The following is a 22,226-nucleotide window of genomic DNA, read 5'->3' as shown; positions in this document are numbered from 1 at the left end:
GGCTTCACAGACAGGGGGGAGCTTCCTGACCCTCACTCCTGACTTCCCCCATGTCCCAGCTAGTGAATGGTGTGTGGGTGAGGGGGGGGGGGGAGGAGGATGGTGAAGTTTGAGACAGCTCCCTCCCTGCATTACTAGTGAGAGGCTGGCTTCACAGACAGGGGGGAGCTGCCTGACCCTCACTCCTGACTTCCCCCATGTCCCAGCTAGTGAATGGTGTGTGGGTGAGGGGGGGGGGAGGATGGTGAAGTCTGAGACAGCTCCCTCCCTGCATTACTAGTGAGAGGCTGGCTTCACAGACAGGGGGGAGCTGCCTGACCCTCACTCCTGACTTCCCCCATGTCCCAGCTAGTGAATGGTGTGTGGGTGAGGGGGGGGGGGGAGGATGGTGAAGTCTGAGACAGCTCCCTCCCTGCATTACTAGTGAGAGGCTGGCTTCACAGACAGGGGGGAGCTGCCTGACCCTCACTCCTGACTTCCCCCATGTCCCAGCTAGTGAATGGTGTGTGGGTGAGGGGGGGGGGGAGGATGGTGAAGTCTGAGACAGCTCCCTCCCTGCATTACTAGTGAGAGGCTGGCTTCACAGACAGGGGGGAGCTGCCTGACCCTCACTCCTGACTTCCCCCATGTCCCAGCTAGTGAATGGTGTGTGGGTGAGGGGGGGGGGAGGATGGTGAAGTCTGAGACAGCTCCCTCCCTGCATTACTAGTGAGAGGCTGGCTTCACAGACAGGGGGGAGCTTCCTGACCCTCACTCCTGACTTCCCCCATGTCCCAGCTAGTGAATGGTGTGTGGGTGAGGGGGGGGGGGGAGGAGGATGGTGAAGTCTGAGACAGCTCCCTCCCTGCATTACTAGTGAGAGGCTGGCTTCACAGACAGGGGGGAGCTGCCTGACCCTCACTCCTGACTTCCCCCATGTCCCAGCTAGTGAATGGTGTGTGGGTGAGGGGGGGGGGAGGATGGTGAAGTCTGAGACAGCTCCCTCCCTGCATTACTAGTGAGAGGCTGGCTTCACAGACAGGGGGGAGCTGCCTGACCCTCACTCAAGCAGAGAAGCCCTTCTTACAAAGCTGAGCTAGTGAGTTAAGTAGGAGGAAAAGTAAACATACTTGTGCCAGTGTGGCTACTTAAAAAATACACTTACCAACAATCAATTACATATATTTGAACTGTGTACAGTTCCAGCCAGGACCACCTTTCTAAAATGCACAGTGATTGGCAAATTCAACATGCACGTGTCTGCTAACAAAAATAATAAACAAAGAAGTTCTAGTCACGTGAGTGCTGATCATCACATGTCAAGCTTCCAACTGTTTCCATTTCACATCCCCCCAACCATTACCTCAGTGGTAACCTTGGTAACATCAATAGATAAGAGCACAGCCAGCCAATAGGAATACATATTCATTCCTAAGTGACCTTTACTGACCTGGGAAGTGTGAACACTTTGTTTCATTTTCTGTTGGTGTTCATGAGTTTCCAGTTCCATTTCCCATCCCGCCAACCATCACCTCAGTGGTAACCTTGGTAACATCAATAGATAAGAGGGCTGCCAGCCAATAGGAACACATATTCATTCCTAACTGACCTTCAGTGACCTGGAAAGTGTCTATTTGTATCATTTTGAGTTAGTGCGCACTAACTCGAGTTAGTGCGCACTAACGGGGAGTTAGTGCGCACTAACTCGAGTTAGTGCGCACTAACGGGGAGTTAGTGCGCACTAACTCGAGTTAGTGCGCACTAATCGGAAAAAACGATTTTTAACGATTTTTCAACGAAATAATCGTGCCAAACACGATTTTCTTCTCCTGCCACACGATTTCTATCGTTAAGACGATATGGAAAACGATTCACATCTCTATTCAGCACTGAAACTCTCCTACTCACGCTCACTGATACCATCCTCAGAGGGCTCGACCATGGACAATCATACCTCCTGATACTCCTCGACATATCTGCCGCCTTCGACACCATCAACCACAAAACACTGCTCATAAGACTCAAAGAGATCGGACTACGAGACACTACAATCAAATGGTTCGAATCATATCTCTCTGACAGATCATACTACATCAAGATAAATAAATCTGAATCCTCTCAAATAACACTTACACACGGCGTCCCACAAGGATCCTCCACCCTATTCAACATTTACTTCCTCCCACTCTGCAAATTTCTCTCAGAATCAGACCTCACCTATTTGGTCTATGCCGACGACAAACAAATTTTACTCCCCATAAACAAATCCATCGAATATACCCTAGACAGATGGAACCAACTCAGCATGGAAATAACTCAACTGCTATCACAATTATCACTATGTCTCAACTAAAACAAGACCGAAATCCTACATATCTCCAATGATCACGCCTCAGCCCCCCTCAACAACATCACCACTAATAATGTAGGGGCACAACTTACACCATCTACAAGAAATCTGGGAGTGACTATTGACAATGAACTCAACCTCAAGCATCACATCTCCAACATGATCAAAGACAGATTCTTTAAACTGCAAACACTAAAAAAGCTCAAACCCCTTCTGCACACTCAAGATTTTCGAACAGTCATACAAACAATAATCTTTTCAAAATTAGACTACTGCAATACAATACTCCTTGGCCTCCCCGAAACCACCATCATACCTCTTCAAGTACTGCAAAATGCTGCCGCCAGGACCATAACAAACATAAAAAAATGCAACCACATCACACCCACATTAAAGGAACTTCACTGGCTGCCCATCACCCAAAGAATACAATATAAAACCCTCACCCTCATCCACAAAATATAAACAACAACTAGATGAACTGGTTAAACACCGCCATACTCCCCACAAAGAAACCTCAGGTCCGCAGACACTGGCCTACTCACCATTCCTAACTCCAAAACAGCACACCTCACCTCCACCCGAAAACGAGCCATATCTGTGGCCGGCCCCACACTTTGGAACTCCCTCCCACCCCTTCTCAGGAACGAACCTTCCACTCAAGTATTCAAAAAACAACTCAAAACCTGGCTCTTCAGAAAAGCCTTCCTCCCTGATACATAGCCCTCGAACTGACCTCAACTCTACATCCAAATAAAATCCCCCTAACCGCTGCCTCGACCAGATGTAACCCACCCTACAGCACCCTCGATATTTATTTATATATATCCCACCCCACTTCCCCCCACCCCCTCCCCTCCTCCTCCCCGTCCGCCCCCTCCCAAGCCACTCTCTAAATGCTACCCACAAAAGAACAACCTCCAATTAACCATCATTAGACTCAATGAAGATCGTTACCTACAATGTTTCCTCTCAAATTACAATGTAAACATTGATCTTTAGACTTAACGTTTCCTCTCAAGTTACGATGTTTTAATGATTTATTTATATAAGCCAGTTAATATAAATGTATCTCTTTTACTTTTATGCAAGTTACCATGTTACAATGTAAAATAAGCAGATCTTGCCTTATTTGTTCAGTTATATGTAAACCGATGTGATATTTCGATCGAATGTCGGTATATAAAAGCAAATAAATAAATAAATAAATAAAATGCCTCCTTTTAGGGGTAGTAGCTGCCGCTCCTTGCAGGTTACCCCCATACCCCTTTTTCTTCATTCCACCTCCAGCCTTTAGGATCCACAGTGCTTATCTCAGGCCTTTTTAAAATTCATTTACTGTTTTCATCTTTACCACTTTTTCTAGCAGAGAATTCCAGGCATCCACCACCCTCTCCATGAAGAAATATTTCCTGATGTTGGTTCTGAGTCATCTCACCTGTAGTTTCATATCATGAACCTCTAGTTTTACTGTTTACTTTCCAATGGAAAAGGTTTGAGTATCATGCATCATTAAAACCTTTCAGGTATCTGAAGTTCTGTATCATATCTCCCCTGCGCATTCTCTCTTCCAGGTTATACATTTGCAGATCCTTCAGCCTCTTCTCATAAGTCTTCCGATACAGACCCCACATCATTTTGGTCGCCCTTCTCTAGACCGCTTCCATCCTGTCTCTATCCTTTTTGAGATACGGTCTCCAGAACTGAACACAGCACTCCAGGTGAAGCCTCACCAAGGAACTGTACAAGGGCATTATCACCTCCTTTTTCTTACTGGTTATTCCTCTCTCTATGTAGCCCATCATTCTTCTGGCTTTAGCTTTCGCTTTATCACATTGCTTTACTGCCTTCAGATCACCAGATGCTATCACCCCAAGTTCCCCTCTCCCAAACCATGCACATTAGTCTTTTCCACCCCTATCACATACAGCTGTTTTCAATTATCACATGACTCTGCACTTCTTGGCATTGAATCCTAGCTCAATAACCTATATCAAACAGTTTGCAAATGTAAGCAAAAAATAAGAAAAATAAAGAAATTCTTTAATTAATGAGTTAATCCTTTAATTTACCATTTCTTCAATACAAATATCATTCAATAATAATACAGTACAATATCAACAACAACATAAAAATATAACTTCCTCTCCACTGCCATTCACTCTCCACATCAACCACACATCTCACCTCTCATTACAAACCACACATCTCACATATTTTAAAAAATTAAATACCTCAAAAAGACAATCCAAAAATAATGATGAATCCAAAAGAAGAAAAATATCATGAACACTTAACTTACATTTTATGTCCACCAACGAAGAAGTCCTCGGGTTCAATGTTGCTAAATGCCAAATGCCAAAGGTAGTATCTTAAAGAAATGATCCACCAGTTGGATTTCAAATGTTATCCAATCTATAAAGTTTGCAGAGATTATATACTCCCAAACAAGTCTCTAAAATGGTATCCAAATGCCAAAATCACCATGTCAGCCGGTAAAAGAAACCTGATAACTCCTTCTCTCCTCCTCTAGCTGTTCAAAGGCTCCCGGCCTGCCTGCATCAGGGGAACTGAATTAAAACCATCACATAAAAATTCCATCCATCCAGTGTGTTCCATGTATGTGCCTTCGGTGATGTCACCCAGTTGTGTGGCTAGTTTATCCCCCTGTCCACAGAGAATACCTGTTGTAGGTAACCAATTTTGATTAATGCACGAAAAATATAAATGTATTATTTTATAAAATGGGTAGAGAAAAAATGGGTGTTTTTGCATTACAAATGTGCACATATGCTGAAACATGCATGTATACTTTAAGGGCAGAAATACGTGACAGTTTATAAAATACTGATAATCAATCACTAAGCAGAAGCAAACTCCTCTCAAATAATCACTCACTACAAAGTGGTAACTTTAGAGAGGGAAATAGTATTTTTAACTATTTACCATAAACACATTAACTCAGACTAGAGACAATATCATCGACATATGCTCAAAATAGGATTTAATCCGCTGTCTCTCGCCCTCAATGGGCCGCAGGCAGTAGTCAGCCTATGAGCAAAAAACTTTTAATCATTTATTGTCTCCCGTCTAATATAACAATTTTATCTTTTTTATCTTTTTTAGTTTTTTTATCAACTATTCAAGTTTAATTAAATTAAATATAAAGCATCTATCAAAAAATCTCAACCGGCTTGTTACCCAAAAAAGATTTTTTTGAAAAAATACTTAGCCAATAGAAGGTCATTCAGATATTCAATCCTTCAGATATTCAACCTGAAGGATTGAATATCTGAATGACCTTCTATTGGCTAAGTATTTTTTCAAAAAAAATTTGTTTGGGTAACAAGCCGGTTGAGATTTTTTGATAGATGCTTTATATTTAATTTAATTAAACTTGAATAGTTGATAAAAAAAACTAAAAAAGATAAAAAAGATAAAATTGTTATATTAGACGGGAGACAATAAATGATTAAAAGTTTTTTGCTCATAGACTGACTACTGCCTGCGGCCCATTGAGGGCGAGAGACAGCGGATTAAATCCTATTTTGAGCATATGTCGATGATATTGTCTCTAGTCTGAGTTAATGTGTTTATGGTAAATAGTTAAAAATACTATTTCCCTCTCTAAAGTTACCACTTTGTAGTGAGAGTTTATAAAATACTAACATAAATCTCTGCAGGCCCACTTACGCACACAAATCATGCACTATGAGCACTTCTGAAAGTTGAGCTCATAAAAATTAAAATTAAAATTTGATCTTTGTATGGTATTTGACAAGAGGCAATGTAGATCTTGTAGGACAAAAGTAATTCTATTTTACCACTTAGTATCACTTAATAGAAGAACTGATGAATTCTGAATAGCTGTAATCTTTGAATTATCATTTGGGGCAATCACACAAGTAAAGAATTACAATAATGTAGGTGGGACAAAAAATAGCCACTACCATAGCGAAGACAGGTGTCTCAAAAACAAAAATGATGGCGGTATCGAAGTCTTTGGAGATTAAAGAAAGCAGTTTTTGTCTAATTCTAGGCAGGTTTTTTTTTACCTGGAGTGAGGTGAATAAATTAATACTATCAGCTTTACCACATTTAGTATTCAGCTTTGCAGGCCATTATTTGTGGTTGAGGAGGTGGGAATTTGCCAACTTCTTTTTGTAAGGTAGATAATCGGATTTTGGGGAGGGTCAGCATCCGATCTACCTACTAGATTTTTGTTTAATGTTAGCTGCTAACTTTAGGTCATGATTTTTATGACCAGAGTTTGCCAGATATTTTACCCAGCTATCACAGATAGTCAGTCCCCAGAACACCACTGCCCTGCCTCTTTTTTATCTGGCTAAGTTTTATTTGGGTAATGATGTATCTGGGCAAAACTTAGCTGTTCACTTCCAAATATAGCTGGACAAATCCTCTTGAACCTCATTCTTTCTAGCATTCAGAAGCAAGTCATTGTGAGACTGATTAAGTTAATATGTTAAATTTCAAATATGTTCCAATAATTCTCAAATAATTGATAGATTTCCAATAACTTGAATGTCAGTTACATCATAGAAATATATATTTTTTTAATTTTAGGCATCTCATTAAGATGAGGAAACTGTACCTAGTGGCCAGTGAAGACCATTCCATCCATGCAGAAATCTTATTAAAACTGGGTTTACGAGATGGAAATCAGTGGAATACAAACCATTTATACCATATCCAAGCTCAAGTAGTAAAACCCTTGCTTCTGTACTGGTAGGAGAACACAAGCTGATATGAACCTTTTTCTGTTTTTATCATATGTAAATAGTTTATTTCCAGAAATTATTAATGTTGTCTGGACTCTATTAATCTATTCCCCAGTTCTTTTGGTCACCACCTGCAATGTAAAACGCTTGTTACAACCTGATTCACAGGAATTAGTCATACAAAGCATTTACATTACATTTGTCTCTGTTCTAATTATTATTTTATTCCTTAAAGGATATAGACAGAGTAGAAGCAGTCCAGAGAAGAGCTACCAGAATTCTCATAGCCCCATGAAATGAGACTGTAAAGAGTGTTGGGTGTGTGAGTCCTTAATGCTGCGGAGTAGTTGATGCCACCTCGAATTCAAACCCCCGAGGCCTACTCCGGCAGCTGGCAAACATGCCCTGTAGCAGGACAGTCTGGAGCTTCACCTTTACCATCCGTTTCCTCTGCAGGTTGAGCCCTTGGATTCTGGCGACTGGCAGGACTTAGGCGGTTGCCTAGGGCTGTGGTGGTAACTAGGGTCCAGAGACACACTAGGATCAGGACAAATAGCAGGTCAACAGAGTCAGAGACAGGCCAAGGTCGGTGCAGGCAACTAGCAAGAATAGTCAGGTCCAGGCAAGGAGTTAGGTTCCAAGTGGCAGGCAGTTGTGATCAGGTCCAAGCAAAAGGTCAAGATCCAGGTGGCAGGGAATTGTAGTCAGGTCCAAGCAAGGAGTTGAGATTTGGAGAATCAGGCCAAGGGTGGATGAAGACACACAGAAGACACTGGACAAGATGGTCAGAGAACAAGGCTGGACAAGAAAAGCTAGAGAAGACAAGGCTGGATGAGGCAAGAATGAAGAGGTAAGGTTGGACGAGACAGACCTGGAGAGACAAGGCTGGATGGGGTAAGTCTGAAGGACAGGGAATGCAGGAAAAGGAATGCTGGCAGCACACACTGCTAGGCAGGAGACTCATTGCAAGGCAGAGGTGTCAGCGGGACCCTTTTATAGAACTGGAAGCAGTGACATCATTAAGGGATGCTGTGGCCTTTTCCCGCTACAGTCTCTTTAAAGGCGTGGATGTTGGGTGCATGCATGCCTAGGGGGATGCGCTGGAAGCAGTGGTTCTGGTGGCATCTTCCCATGTGAACAGTGGTCGATGGTCTTAGCTGTGGAGAGGGGTACAGCATGTCTGGCACTGTTGGGTTGAGTGCGGCAGCTTGTGAGGACATTTCGCAAACTGCCAAACCTAACAAAGACTACACTATGGGGCGGATTTTCAGAGCCCTGCGCGCCGGTGGGCCTATTTTACATAGGCCCACCGGCGCGCGCAGAGCCCCGGGACTCGCGTAAGTCCCGGGGTTCTCCGAGGGGGGCGTGTCGGGGGCGTGTCGGGGGGCGGTCCCTGTCGGCGCGCCGTTTTGGGGGCGTGTTGGCAGCGTTTTGGGGTCGGGTACGGGGGGCATGGCTACGGCCCTGGGCGGTCTGGGGGCGTGGCCGCGCCCTCCGTACCCGCCCCCAGGTCGCGGCCCGGCGCGGAGGAGGCCCGCTGGCGCGCGGGGATTTACGCCTCCCTCCGGGAGGCGTAAATCCCCCAACAAAGGTAAGGGGGGGGGGGGTTAGACAGGGCCGGGCGGGGGGGTTAGGTAGAGGAAGGGAGGGGAAGGTTAGGGGAGGGTGTTAGAGGATTCCCTCCGAGGCCGCTCCGATTTCGGAGCGGCCTCGGAGGGAACGGGGGTAGGCCGTGCGGCTCGGTGCGCGCCGGCTATACAAAATTGATAGCCTTGCGCGCGCCGACCCAGGTTTTTTAGTAGATACGCGCGGCTCCGCGCGTATCTACTAAAATCCAGCTTACTTTTGTTTGCGCCTGGAGCACAAACAAAAGTAAGCTATTCGCGGAGTTTTGAAGATCCGCCCCTATGTGTATGATAAAGAAGAGAAGTGGAGGTGAGGCAAAGATAGGCATTCAGATACCTCAAAGGTATAAATAATACACAAAAAGCAAATATTTTTCAATGCAAAAGAATATCTAGAGAAAAAGGTCTAAACTTCAGAAGGATACAGATAGCCTCAAACCCCTATGGATAAAAATTCTAAGAGAGAATAAGAGAAGTTTAGTAGTGGGAGTATACTACCATTCTCCAGACCAGAGGTTGCAAATAAATGAGGGAATGTATGCTGAGATCAAGTAAGCCAGCAAAGTTAGTGACAGTGATTGGACGAATATCCCCTGTGGTCACATATGTGAAATTTCTACATTCTATTAAATGACTGCTTCTTGTGTGATCACAGGCCAAGGTGCTATACTTTATTGGGTCCTCAGTAGAATGCACAACCTCGTGCAGAGGATATTGGTTGAACCGCTGGGCAACAGTGACCACAACATGATCAGATTTAATGTACGTATTGAAATAAAAGTCTGGGACAAAATTGTAGTGGTTTGCCTGAAATTTAGGAAGGGAGATTATGAAAGAATGTGGAAGCTGGTTAGAAAGAAACCAATGGACTTTTAACAGAAGGATTCAAGGTGTGCATGAGTTCAAGTGTATCTCATTCATTCAAAAAGGGAGGAAAAAGATCAAGTGGTTACCAGCATGACTAAATAGTAAATTGATATCTTTGTGAGTGATATTGCAGAGGGATTAGAAGATAAAGGTTGTCTTTTTCCAGATGACACTAAGATCTGCAACAGAGTGGACACACCTGAAGGAGTAGAGAAAATGAAAAATGACCTAAGACAGTTCGAGGATTGGTTGAAGGATTGGGAGCTGGAAGTGAGAGGACCTGTTGGGCAATTCTTGCCTCCCGACAGCAGAGATTCTCAGTGAGCCTTGTGTACTGTCTGGGTAGTCCTCCAAGCACTCTGGTTAGACATTCCAGGTCCTCTCAGCATTATGGCTGGTTCATCTTGCTGACGGCCATGTTTGTCCTTTTCTATTTCAAACATAAAAGAAAAGAAAAAGAATGTGAGGCAAAATGTAAATTGTTCTGTTGTGTAATAAGCTTATTATATTTATTTGAGGCAGAGAAGATAAACAGAGTCCTTAGTTGTGAAATAACATGTGAGTTCCCCGACACAGCCATGTTTCACATGGTAGCTGCGTCAGGAGGAACAATGGCAATCACATCATCAGAGGCAATTCAATTTAATAATTAAATATGGTGCACATCTCTTGGATAGTCTCAAATAAGTATGTAGTAAAAAGAAAGGCAGTGCTGCAAAGTGACACTAGTTGCTTCTTGAGAATAAAAATGGCAGCCTGACTAAATGCCACGGGAAGCGCTGCCAAAATTTAAAGTAGTTTGCAACATGACTGAACCGCCTTTGAGGCAAAAAAAAACCCCTTCATTTTGAATAAAGTGTGCCTCATAAACCTTTAAGACCAGCTAAAAACATTAAAAACCACCACAGTGCATGCTATTTTATTCTAAGAACATAAGAACATACCATATTGGGTCAGACCAAGGGTCCATCAAGCCCAGCATCCTGTTTCCAACAGTGGCCAATCCAGGCCATAAGAACCTGGCAAGTACCCAAAAACTAAGTCTATTCCATGAAGCAAGAAGCAACTAGTGTTACTTTGCAGCATTGCCTTTCTCTTTACTACATACTTATTTGAGGCTGTCCACGAGAAGTGCACTATATTTAATTATTAAATTGAATTGCCTCTGATGATGTGATTGTCCGTTGTTCCTCCTAATGCAGCTTTGTGCGAAACACGGCCATGGCGGGGAACTTGCATGTTATTTCACAAGTAAGGACTCTGTTTATTTTCACTGCCTCAAATAAATATAAGCTTATTATGCAACAGAACAGTTTACATTTTGTCACACATTCTTTTTCTTTTATTTTAACCTTTATGTGTGTGCTCTTCACTCCACAATTTTTTTGTTCTGTTTCAAATATAAGCCAGCCTCACACTATGCACTTTGCTACAGCTTGGTCTTGGATCCAATTTTTCTTATGGTGCTAGTCTTGGCTTCATGCTTTTCTTCCTTTTGCATTCGTGATTCTTGTGGGCATCCTCCTGTTTCTTTTCCTGCAGCGGATTTGTCCTGCTCTTGTGGGTACCTTTCAGTACCCTAGTGTGTGTCCTTGCTTGAAATTGCTTCTTGGCTAAGTCCTGCCAAACACCAGCAGCTGAGGACTCAATCCACAGGGAAGGTGGCTGGAATAGGTAGAAGACTCCTGTTCCAGCCTGCTCCACCAGCGTCCAGCCCTGCTCCTATCCCTGGAGTTACAACACAGGCAGTGTGTCCTGATATTGAGTCATGCATTTTGAATATGACAATCCAAAGGAGCTGTGCATGATGGGGGGACGAAATATTGAGGTGCACCAACCAGAAGAGACAATTTGGGGTGATAGTGTCAAATGATTTTAAGGCAGCAAAACAATGTGACAAGGTAATGACTATGGCCAGAGGGATGCTGGACTGCATAGGGAGAAGCATAACCAGCAGGAAAAAAAGGAGGTGATAATGTCCCTGTACAGGCCTCACCTTGAATACTGTGTTCATTTCTGGAGAATGTATCTCAAAAAGGATAAGGACTGGATGGAAGTGGTCCAGAGAAAGGCAATCAGAATGGTGTGGGGTCTACACTGAAAGATGTTTGAAAGGAGACTAGAGGAACTAAATATATATATGTCCTGGAGGAGAAGAGAGACAACACCTAGGAGGTGCCAACGAGAAGATGGCGGTCGGCGGTGTCCATGCCGCCCTGGGAGGCCTGGGAGCGGTAGGCAGGCCTGGGGTAGCTGGCAGCGGCTGCCAGTCTACCCCACGGAGTCAGGGAGGTTAAGAAAGAGGTGAGCAACAGTGGTCGCAGCTGTCTGCAACCGACGGGCATAACAGAATGTATGTGAGTGTGAGAGAAGAGGGAGCCTGTATAAGGGAGTATATATGTGAGGAGAAATTGCGAGGGATTGTGTATATTTGTGAGAAACTGGGATTCTATATGTGTGAGTGAGGGTGTGTTTGACAGAGAGATCATGTGTGTGTATGTGTGAGGGAGGGTGTGTATGTGTGAGAGCGGGAGCCTGTGTAAAGGGGGTGGGTGTGTGGCAAGAGAGCGGGAGCCTGTGTGTAAGTGGCTGTGTGTGTATGTTTGCGTAAGTGAGAGAGGTAGTCTGTGTGAGGGTGTGAAAGAGAGAGAGACAGGTAGCCTATGTGAGGGTATGTGTGCCAGAGAGAGTGAGGGTGTGCGTGTGTTAGAGAAAGAGAGAGGGAGCCTCTGTGAGAGGGGTGTATGTGTATGCAAGAGAGAGAGGAAGCCTATGTAAGGGTCTGTGTGTGTGTGTGTATGTGTGTGTGTGTGTACAAGAGAGAGAGGAAGCCTGTGTGAGAGTGTATGTACAAAAGAGAGAGGGAGCCTATGTGAGAGTCTGTGAGTGTGTATGAGAAAAAGAGGGAGCCTGTGTGAGGGTGTGTGTGTGTATGCGAGAGAGAGGGAGACTGTGTGAGGGTGTGTGTGTCAGTGTGTATGTGTAAAAGAGGGGGAGCCTGTGTGAGGAGGGTGTATGTGCAAGAGAGAGAAGTAGCATATGTGATGGGGTATTTGTGTATGTGAGAGAGAGGGGGACCCTTTGTGAGAGTGTATGTGTGTGAGAGAGAAGGACAGAGGAATCCTGTGTGTGTGTGTGTGAGAGAGAGAGGGAGTCTGTGTGAGGGTATGTGTGTAGGTGTACAGGAGAGAGAGGGAGCCTGAATGAGGGTGTGTGTGTGTGTGTATGAGAGAGACAGAAGGAGTCTGTGTTAGGGGCTATATGAGAAAAGGGTCAAACTGTGGGAGTGGAGGGCGAGTGGGTGGAAATAGAGTAGAAGGAGTTGAGCCTGGTGGGGGAGGGGAGATATAGTGGAGAGCAGAGGGGTTGAGAACTGAGAGGGCAGAGTGAAAGAGGGGGAGCCTGGGAGTAGGGAGAGAAAAGAAAGGGACACTTTGAGTAATAACTTTTCCATATTACATTTTAAATTAATTACTCAAAGACTGTGCTGTATATTGTGTTATTTTAACCAATATAAAGTATGCAGTATTTTGCCGAATTTTCAATTGTTAGTACATAATTCTCCTGGAAGTAAAGAGAATCTTATAAACTAAACTTCAAGATGAATATTTAAGTTGAGCTGCTCAGGTTGTATATCCGAAGGCAAAAAAAATCTACTGTTGTTTACTAGCAATTAGAAGAAGATTACAATCACCACAATGTAAATTTTCTATAACAATGTCAATTAATACATAGCATAGCATAATTACTGTCCAGTGAAGATCTTCAAATTGATGTGAAAACTCCGAACAAGAATCTACCAGGAGCACTTCAAGCCGCTTGTCTTTAATACAACACTTATGTTCAGATAACTGCTTCGGAAGCATTCTGTGGTCTTCCCTACATATAAAAGATCACACAGACAGCAAATTACATAAACAACAAAAGTGAAACACAAGTACAGTCCAATTTAAGAGTTAAAATGTGATTCTGAAAACTCTGATGAAAAAAAGACAGCTGTACCATCATGGGACAAAGACTACTGTGTCCACAGGAGAAAGGGAAGGGACATAGAAAAAACTGTAATCTGGAAGGGACATAGAAAAAACTAATAGATTGTGCAAATTCTGGTTTTGACTATATGAAAAGCATTGTTTATTGTCAAAACAATCATGAAGAGCTGCTACTGGCCAGTGTTTTCTAATGATCCTTGTGACATGAAAGGACAGATTTGAGTATTGCATCTCAAAAACTAAACTGTCCAAAACTGAAGAATCGCTATCAGACTTTGACTGTAAAAGCATACTTCTATCAGAAAATAAAGCACATTTGTATTCCTGCCAGTCGACTGAAAGAGAATAACCACATTGGAGCCGAGCCTAGGCCTGAGGCCTAGGCCTTTGCCTTGTCAACTAAGACCAGACCTCAGTGAACAAGACTTGGCGTCATGCCTAGGCCTAGGCCCAGGTCTGGGTTTTGGCAATGGTAGCCAAGTCCAGGGCCCAATTTTCTTTTATAATGAAGTCAGTGAGGCCTTCCTCCTTTTTCTTCATTGTTAAACAAAAATCGAATGAAACAAATTAACACATTTTCTTGTTTTTAAACTAATGAAATGAATGGAGGTGCCCTTGAAACAAATTAATGAACCAAACCAAATTTTTCTCCTCTGCTCATCCTTATCTTTACCCCATGCCTTTCAGATCTCCAAGTTATTTGAATGAGGTTTTTTGGCAGATAGATGAGGAGCACTGAATAAAGAACATGTGTTATAATTTATGATGCAATGATCACATTGAGATGAGTAGAGCATACTTGCACACTACTTAGTCTGTGATGGAGAGGGTTGTTTACAATATGAGCTTTTTGTCTAAACCACAGTACATCTGTTTGCCTTCTTATTATTCCTGTTGGGCTACAGGTTTTCTGCTATGGGTTGAATATAAATCTTTTAAATAAAAAATGAAGTGGACCCTGTCAAACACAAAGCAGTTAATTTCAACTTCAGAAATTATAATGTATCCTTGACCTTTATTTAACATACCAGACATAAAATACACTTTAAAAAATGCAGTTGTTATCAGATTTGGTGAATGTAAAGTCAAAAGCAGGAAAAAACTACTGGAGCCCAAAACTGAAAGATGGCCATTCAAGAACTTAGGGCTGGATTCACTAATGCCGCAAGGCATAGTGAATCCCGCGGTATCGGGGGGGGGGGGGGCGAAACAGGGGTGCGGTCCTGTGATAGCCGGCAGCAATCGCACTTCCGCGGTGCGATCGCTGCCAGCGTCGCGGCAAATAACTACACCATAAAAGATGTAGTTATTTGCCGCGAAACTGACAGCGATAAAGGTGCTTAACTTTCGCTGTCGGCGCAGTCTTCGCAGCGTCAGCCCCGGTGCCGCCCCTACTCCTCCTCTTCCGGGGCTGACACCGCCCTGAGCCCTAAGGGGGTTATTTTCTAAGATAGCTAGCGCAGGCGTGCGATAGCTAGCTCGGGGCGGCGTCAGCCCCGGAAGAGGAGAAGTCAGGGCGGCACCGGGGCTGACGCTGCTGTGCCGACAGCGAAAGGTAAGCACCTTTATCGTGTCAGTTTCGCGTCGAATAACTACACCTTTTATGGTGTAGTTATTTGGTGCGACGCCTGGCAGCAATCGCGGAGGTGCGATCCCTGCCGGCTATCGCAGGACTGCCCTCCCATTTCGCCCCCCCCCCCACCCCTTACCATGGGATTCACTATGCCTTGTGGCATTATTGAATCCAGCCCTAAGTTACAAGGGATATTAAGCGCAGCATAGCTATGCCACTGAATATCCACGGTCAAGCAACTACTAAGTTATACCCAGCTAAGTTAAACTTGCTTGTTGTCAAGTATAACTTACCAGCAAAAATTATCTGGCTAAGGCTGAATATTGCTACTTAGCTGGATAAGTTATCCGGCTAAGTAGATCCTCCCACTGCCCGCTCGCTGTTATACCGGCTAAGATATAGCGACTGCTGATTTTCAGCAGACTGCTAGATAGCTGGATAAGTTCTACTTATCCGGCTATTGAGCGCTGAACACATTGTCAATATTGGGGCCACTGTTTGTCATACATATATTGTATTGTAAATACAAAATGCAAGAAAACTGCACAGATTCACAGAGAATTAAGGTAAATTATCTTTATTAGTATATGCAAAATTTGAAAAATCACAAAAAAAATGTTATTAGCTGTTGGTTATAAATAGCCTCTGAATAAAAGTACTAGGCCATCTGAACACATGAATTCCATGTGAAAGTCCTGTGGATAATAAGGATCTGCTTCTTAGAAACGTTCTTCTTGAAATATGTAACTTCAGCAAGAAACTGTGTAGATAAGAGTATACATAACCGAACACAGACTGCTCCAATAGGAGTCTGTATTGGTAAGAAGATTCGCAACTGAATGCACCCGGACAAAAAGGCCTCAATATGTTTTTCAATACTGGCTTCCTCAGGGGTTGCTACATAGTTTCAATAGAAAGACTGAGCAGTGCTAGCATGGCGTTTTCAAACATGTCACAACAGGATATTTCAACTTGGTTTACTTATGTTGCAAGCAGTCTCCAGCCTCCTCCTGCCTGGTATGCAGCTGATGGAGCCACTAGGGATGTGAATCGTTTTTTGACGATTTAAAATATCGTCCGATATATTTTAAATCGTCAAAAATCGTTAGGGCCACGATACAATACCAATTCCCCCGATTTATCGTCAAAAAATCGTAAATCGGGGGAAGGGGGAGGGCAGGAAAACCGGCACACTAAAACCCCCTAAAACCCACCCCCGACCCTTTAAATTAAATCCCCCACCCTCCCGAACCCCCCCCCCCCAAAATGCCTTAAATTACCTGGGGGTCCAGCGGCACACTAAAACCCCCTAAAACCCACCCCGACCCTTTAAATTAAATCCCCCACCCCAAATGCCTTAAATTACCTGGGGGTCCGTAGCGGCGGTCCGTAGCTTAAATTACCCCCGGGTCCGTAGCTAAATCGGGGGAAGGGGGAGAGCAGGAAATCCGGCACCACTAAATCGTGGTGTCTTCAGCCGGCGCCATTTTGCAAAATGGCCGCCGCAAAATGGCGGCGGCCATAGACCAATACGATTCGACACAGGAGGTCGTTCTGGACCCCCGCTGGACTTTTGGCAAGTCTTGTGGGGGTCAGGAGGCCCCCCCAAGCTGGCCAAAAGTTCCTGGGGGCCCTGGAGCGATCTCCTGCCGCGAATCATTTCGTGAACGACCTCCTGCAGTCGATCTCCTGCCGGCGCCATTTTCCGTACGGAAACGATTCGCGGCAGGAGATCGCTCCAGGGCCCCCGCTGGACCCCCAGGAACTTTTGGCCAGCTTGGGGGGGCCTCCTGACCCCCACAAGACTTGCCAAAAGTCCAGCGGGGGTCCGGAACGACCTCCTGCGTCGAATCGTATTGATCTATGGCCGCCGCCATTTTGCGGTGGCCATTTTGCAAAATGGCACCGGCTGAAGACACCACGATTTAGTGGTGCCGGATTTCCTGCTCTCCCCCTTCCCCCGATTTAGCTACGGACCCGGGGGTAATTTAAGCTACGGACCGCCGCTACGGACCCCCAGGTAATTTAAGGCATTTGGGGTGGGGGATTTAATTTAAAGGGTTGGGGTGGGTTTTAGTGTGCCGGGGGTGGGTTTTAGGGGGTTTTAGTGTGCCGCTGGACCCTCAGGTAATTTAAGGCATTTGGGGAGGGTGGGGGATTTAATTTAAAGGGTCGGGGGTGGGTTTTAGGGGGTTTTAGTGTGCCGGTTCACGATTTTAACGATTTTAACGATACTCTAAACACCCAAACGGCGACGATACGATTCCCTCCCCCTCCCAGCCGAAATCGATCGTTAAGACGATCGAGGACACGATTCACATCTCTAGGAGCCACTCCCATTCCTTTCTGTGCAGCTCCCAGGCTGTCTTCTTGAGGTCCTCAATCAGAGCTTTCCGAACCCTCCAAGTTTCCTCTTCTCTGATGATAGCTCACAGAAGAAAACCCAGCAACCACCACTCACATTGGCAAGCTGCTTATATCGTCTTAGCTTTGTTAAACAGAAGCAATTAACAATTAATAAAAAATGTTTTGTGACTTTTCAAATTTTGTGTATACTAATAAAGATAATTTACCTTTATTCTCTGTGAATCTGTACAGTGTTCTTGCATTTTGTATGTACAATATTTATCCATTAGGAACACTTTCAATTAGTATAATTGCTTTTAAATGTTATTTTTTTTACTATGCATATATATTTTATTTATTTAGCATTTTTTATATCCCGAGGTATAGCAGAGTTGCCTTCACTCCGGTTTACAATTAAAACAACCTGTTACATTAAAAAGATTTTAAAACATTTACATTTAACAAGCTGAGAACTGTCATATAATATTAATATAAACAAGGCAAGATATACCAAAGGATAGGTACATTGAAAAGACTGAGTTCAAGCATAATAGTGGAACAGTAGTAGACATCTGTAGGAGGCAGGATAAGTTGTCAGAGGGGAGGATTGAATGATAGGAGGCTATGGAAGGCTGTGGTATTATGTTTTGAGATCATTGTGCAAGCTGTCATTATGAGATTGGCAGAGTAGCCAGGCTTTTAGGTCTTTCTTAAAAGATTTTGGGTTTTCTTGAACGGTGAGGTACTGAGGTAATGAATTCCATAGCTTTGGGCCGATGATGGAAATGGCTCTGTTTCTGGTGGAAGAGAGTTTGGCATGTGGGAGTGATGGAGTCACTAGTTGTAGTTTACTAGTTGATCTTGTTGTGTGTGGAGAATAATGGATATGAATGATGTCATCAAGTGCAGTGTAGTCTGCTTTGTAAATTGCTTTCTGTAATGTTGAGAGGACTTTAAATTTGATTCTTTTCTCAATTGTGAGCCATTGTAATTGGTTGAGAACAGGTGTGATATGATCGGATTTTCTTTTACCCGTCAGGACTCTTGCAGCAGCATTCTGAAGAAGCTGTAAAGGTCTTAAGGATGACTTAGGTAAGCCAATTAGCAGAGAATTGCAGTAGTCCAAACCGGAGAAGATTAGGGCTTGAAGGATGGTTTTGAAATCATGGGGGTGAAGCAGTGGTTTTAGGTGTTTGATTACTTGTAGTTTGTGAAATCCATTTTTTGTTCTTGTAGAGATGTGTTTTTTATAATTTAGATCATTATCAACCCAAATGCCCAAGTCTTTAACGTTGTCTTTGAGTTGGATGAGAGTATTGTCGAATTGGAAAGGTGGAATAGTTTTTGGTCTGGCGTTTTTTCTGGTGATTAGTATGCATTCAGTTTTGTTCATATTTAAACATAATTTGAGCTGGAATAACATGTTTCTGATTGTATAGAGGTGTGAGGCAGCTCTAGACATTGTATCTTCGATGGAGGAGGAGATTGGAATGAGAATTTGAATATCATCGGCGTACATGTAATACGTTATGTCAAGTTTAGATAGGAGATGGCATAACGGAATAAGGTAGATGTTGAATAGAATGGGTGAGAGTGCCGATCCTTGTGGTACACCTGTATCGAGGGGGATGGCATTTGATAATATGTTGTTATAGGAGACTTTGAAATATCTATTTTTAAGGAAGGATGAAAACCAGCTTAGGGTTTTTCCAGCGAGCCCGATGGATTCAAGACTAGATATAAGCAGATTGTGGTCCACGGTGTCGAAGGCTGCGGAGAGGTCTAGAAGAATCAGTAAGTAACCTTTTTTGTTGTCAAGACCTTTTAGTATGGTATTGGAAAGGTTGAGTAAGAGGGTTTCAGTACTGTGGTTTTTCCTAAAACCAAATTGGGTGGGATAAAGTATTTTGTTGTCATCTAAATGATCATTGAGTTGTTTCAGCACCGCCTTCTCTGTCAATTTGGCAAAGAAGGGTAGGTTAGAAATTGGGCGGTAATTGTTAAGGTCATCTGGGTTGAGGTTTTTTTTCTTTAATAGAGGTGTGATTGTAGAGATTTTAAGCATGGGAGGTAGCTCGCCTTCTTCTAGAGATTTGTTGATGATTGCTGCAATTGTTGGGGCTACTGGATAAGCAATTTCCTTAAGAACTCGAGTGGGAATGGAGTTTAAGTCATGGCGTGCAGGGTTGATTTTTTAAATCATTTTTTCAGTTTCTGTAATGGAGATAGGTCTGAAGTCAAGCCAGGGAGAGTTGCTATTTGATGAAGTTTGCATTTGGAAGCTTGATGTAGAGTTGAGGGAGTCTGTTATTTTGGAAATTTTGTCCTTAAAGAAAGCTAAATCTTGGCTTAGGTTTTTTTTGGTGACAGAAACATTGGAGATGCAATTATCTGTAATGAGGTTATTTACTATGTTGAACAAGGATTTCGATTTGTTAGTGGAGTTTATTATTTTTTTACCATAGTAGTCCCGTTTTGTGTTTTGGATTAATTTTTTGTAGGCGGCTAGTTGTGTGCGGTATTTCTGTTGTGTTGCAGGCAGCTTGTTTTTTTGCCATTCTTTTTCAATTTTCCTGAGGGCAGTTTTCATGTTTTTTAGAGTGGAGTTGAACCAAGGGTTTTGATTTTCTTTTTTGTTCTTCAGTCGTTTGATTTTTTCTGGATTAATGATGCTGGCGGTTTTTTCTGTGATAAGAGACCAGGATTGGATAGCGTTGTTTATGTTTGATAAATCTAGATTCGCTAGTTGATGTCCCAGCTCATGAAGGAGGGGATTAGTTTGAAAAGGAGGATGGTATTTGAAGAATTTTTGTGTGTTATTATTATTTGAAGGGAAGTTGTAATTCAATTGAGTCTTGAATGTTAGGAGATGGTGATCAGACCAGGGTACTGGGGTGTATGAAATAGAAGTGTCCGTGAAGAAACTATTAGTAAAAATCAGGTCAAGTGTGTGACCTGCTTTATGTGTGGGGTTGTTTACTTGGAGGATGAAGTTTAGGCTTGAGAGCATATCTAGTAGGGTTTCGAAGCTTGGTGAACTGGGGTTGGCATCAGAATGAAGGTTGAAGTCACCAAGGATGATGGATGGTTTTTTCATGTTGATGTTTGTGATGAGGAATTCCAGGAGTGGAGAGATGTTACTGTTTAGTAGTTTGGGCGGACAATATACAAGGCAAACTTGTAGGAATTGAGAGTCGAAAAGAGCTACTTCATATTGTTTTGGGAGGTTATGTGGTATCATTTTCATTGAGAGGTGCTTTTTTATATGAAGTAGAAGGCCTCCTCCTCTTTTGTAGTTGCGTGGAATTGAGAAGATGTCATAGTCATTGTTAACTAGGTGGTTCAGAAGTACTTGATCGGTGTTTTTTAGCCAGGATTCTGTTATGGCGAAGAAGTCAGGGTTATTTTCTTGTAATATGTCGGAAATTAACATGTGTTTTTTTGATAAGGATTGAGCATTGATGAGGAGGAAGGTGAGACATAATAAGTTTTTGTTATTTTTCAATAGGGGGATGTTTATAAGGTGTTTGCGTCTGTTTTGGAATGGAGGGTTGGTAAAAGACATTATCTTAGTGGCGGAAATGAACTTGGTTGTAGTCCGAGTGTAGCTTGCTGAAGGATGAATGTGCTTGAGAGAGGTCCGAGAGTAGCTTGCTGAAGGATGAATGTGTATGAAAGAGGTCCGAGTGTAGCTTGCTGAAGGATGAATGTGTATGAAAGAGGTCCGAGTGTAGCTTGCTGAAGGATGAATGTGCTTGAGAGAGGTCCGAGTGTAGCTTGCTGAAGGATGAATATGCTTGAGAGAGGTCCGGGTGTAGCTTGCTGAAGGATGAATATGCTTGAGAGAGGTCCGAGTGTAGCTTGCTGACGGATGAATGTGCTTGAGAGAGATCTGAGAGATGGTTGGTAGTGATATTAAGGTGAAAGTAGAGTTCTAAGCAAATTTGTTTTAATTTCTTTTTAATCTCAGTGGCTGCACGAAGGGGCGCACAAAGGGGCCTGCCACTTTGTTGCGCTCCTTTGGCGCGTGGCGCCTGCGGATCAGGCAATTTAAGTTGAGTTTCCAAAAAATTCAAAAAACCCTCTCTGTTGCTATTGGCTGATTGTTGTTTGCTGGTGGGAGGGTCCTAGAGCCGTGCAGATGGGCGGCGCGGCTGGCAGGCAGCGCGATCGGAGGCTGGGCTCGCCGGGGGCAGGGGGAATAGGAAGGCCTTACCCCAACGGGTCTGGGCGCCAATCGCGCAGGCCTTCTCTCCCCGGGTTCACAGCAGCGGCAGCAGAGTCAGCAGCGGAGGTCCGTATTAAAGAGGCGCGACGCCTGCGGATCAGGCAATTTAAGTTGAGTTTCCAAAAAATTCAAAAAACCCTCTCTGTTTTTTGAATTTTCAAAACAAAATTTTCAAAACAAAAAAAATTTCAAAACAAAGAAGAACTATCTCTATATTATGAGTAACCTAATAAACTCGATTCAAGAATAATTTGTAAATGAGTTCAAAATTTTTCAAAGTTATGAAAGCTTTATCACAATCTATTTCATGTATCAAAACCTTTTTTTAAATTTTACTAATTTACTTAGATTTAATAAATATCTCAAAACACAAAATAGCATTCCATTCGCACCACTACTTATACCATTTATAACACAATTAAAAATATTGGATAATCCTTTTTTACAAAAAATAAATTGCCTAAAAAGAACAATTTTAACATCAGTTTTCCTCTGTTATAAGAATGTTCTAATCAGTTCAAGTGGCA

The 22,226-nt window shown here is 43.2% G+C and overlaps 1 protein-coding gene across 3 annotated transcripts in view; it reads left to right on the top strand.

Moving 5' to 3' along the window:
* The window catches only part of RGS22 (regulator of G protein signaling 22), a 915,000-nt gene that overhangs the window by 347,958 nt on the left and 544,816 nt on the right, over positions 1–22,226 (top strand). For all 3 annotated transcript variants that reach the window (XM_029591789.1, XM_029591788.1, XM_029591791.1), the window contains exon 9: positions 6,914–7,075. In XM_029591789.1, the coding sequence (XP_029447649.1) occupies positions 6,914–7,075 (162 nt within the window). The remainder of the gene's footprint in view (positions 1–6,913; positions 7,076–22,226) is intronic.

This window comes from Rhinatrema bivittatum, chromosome 2 (genome assembly GCF_901001135.1).
Source record: "Rhinatrema bivittatum chromosome 2, aRhiBiv1.1, whole genome shotgun sequence".
Classification (NCBI taxonomy): Eukaryota; Metazoa; Chordata; class Amphibia; order Gymnophiona; family Rhinatrematidae; genus Rhinatrema; species Rhinatrema bivittatum.
The sequence above is the reverse complement of the archived record's forward strand: the minus strand, read 5'-3'. Positions and strand labels throughout refer to the sequence as shown.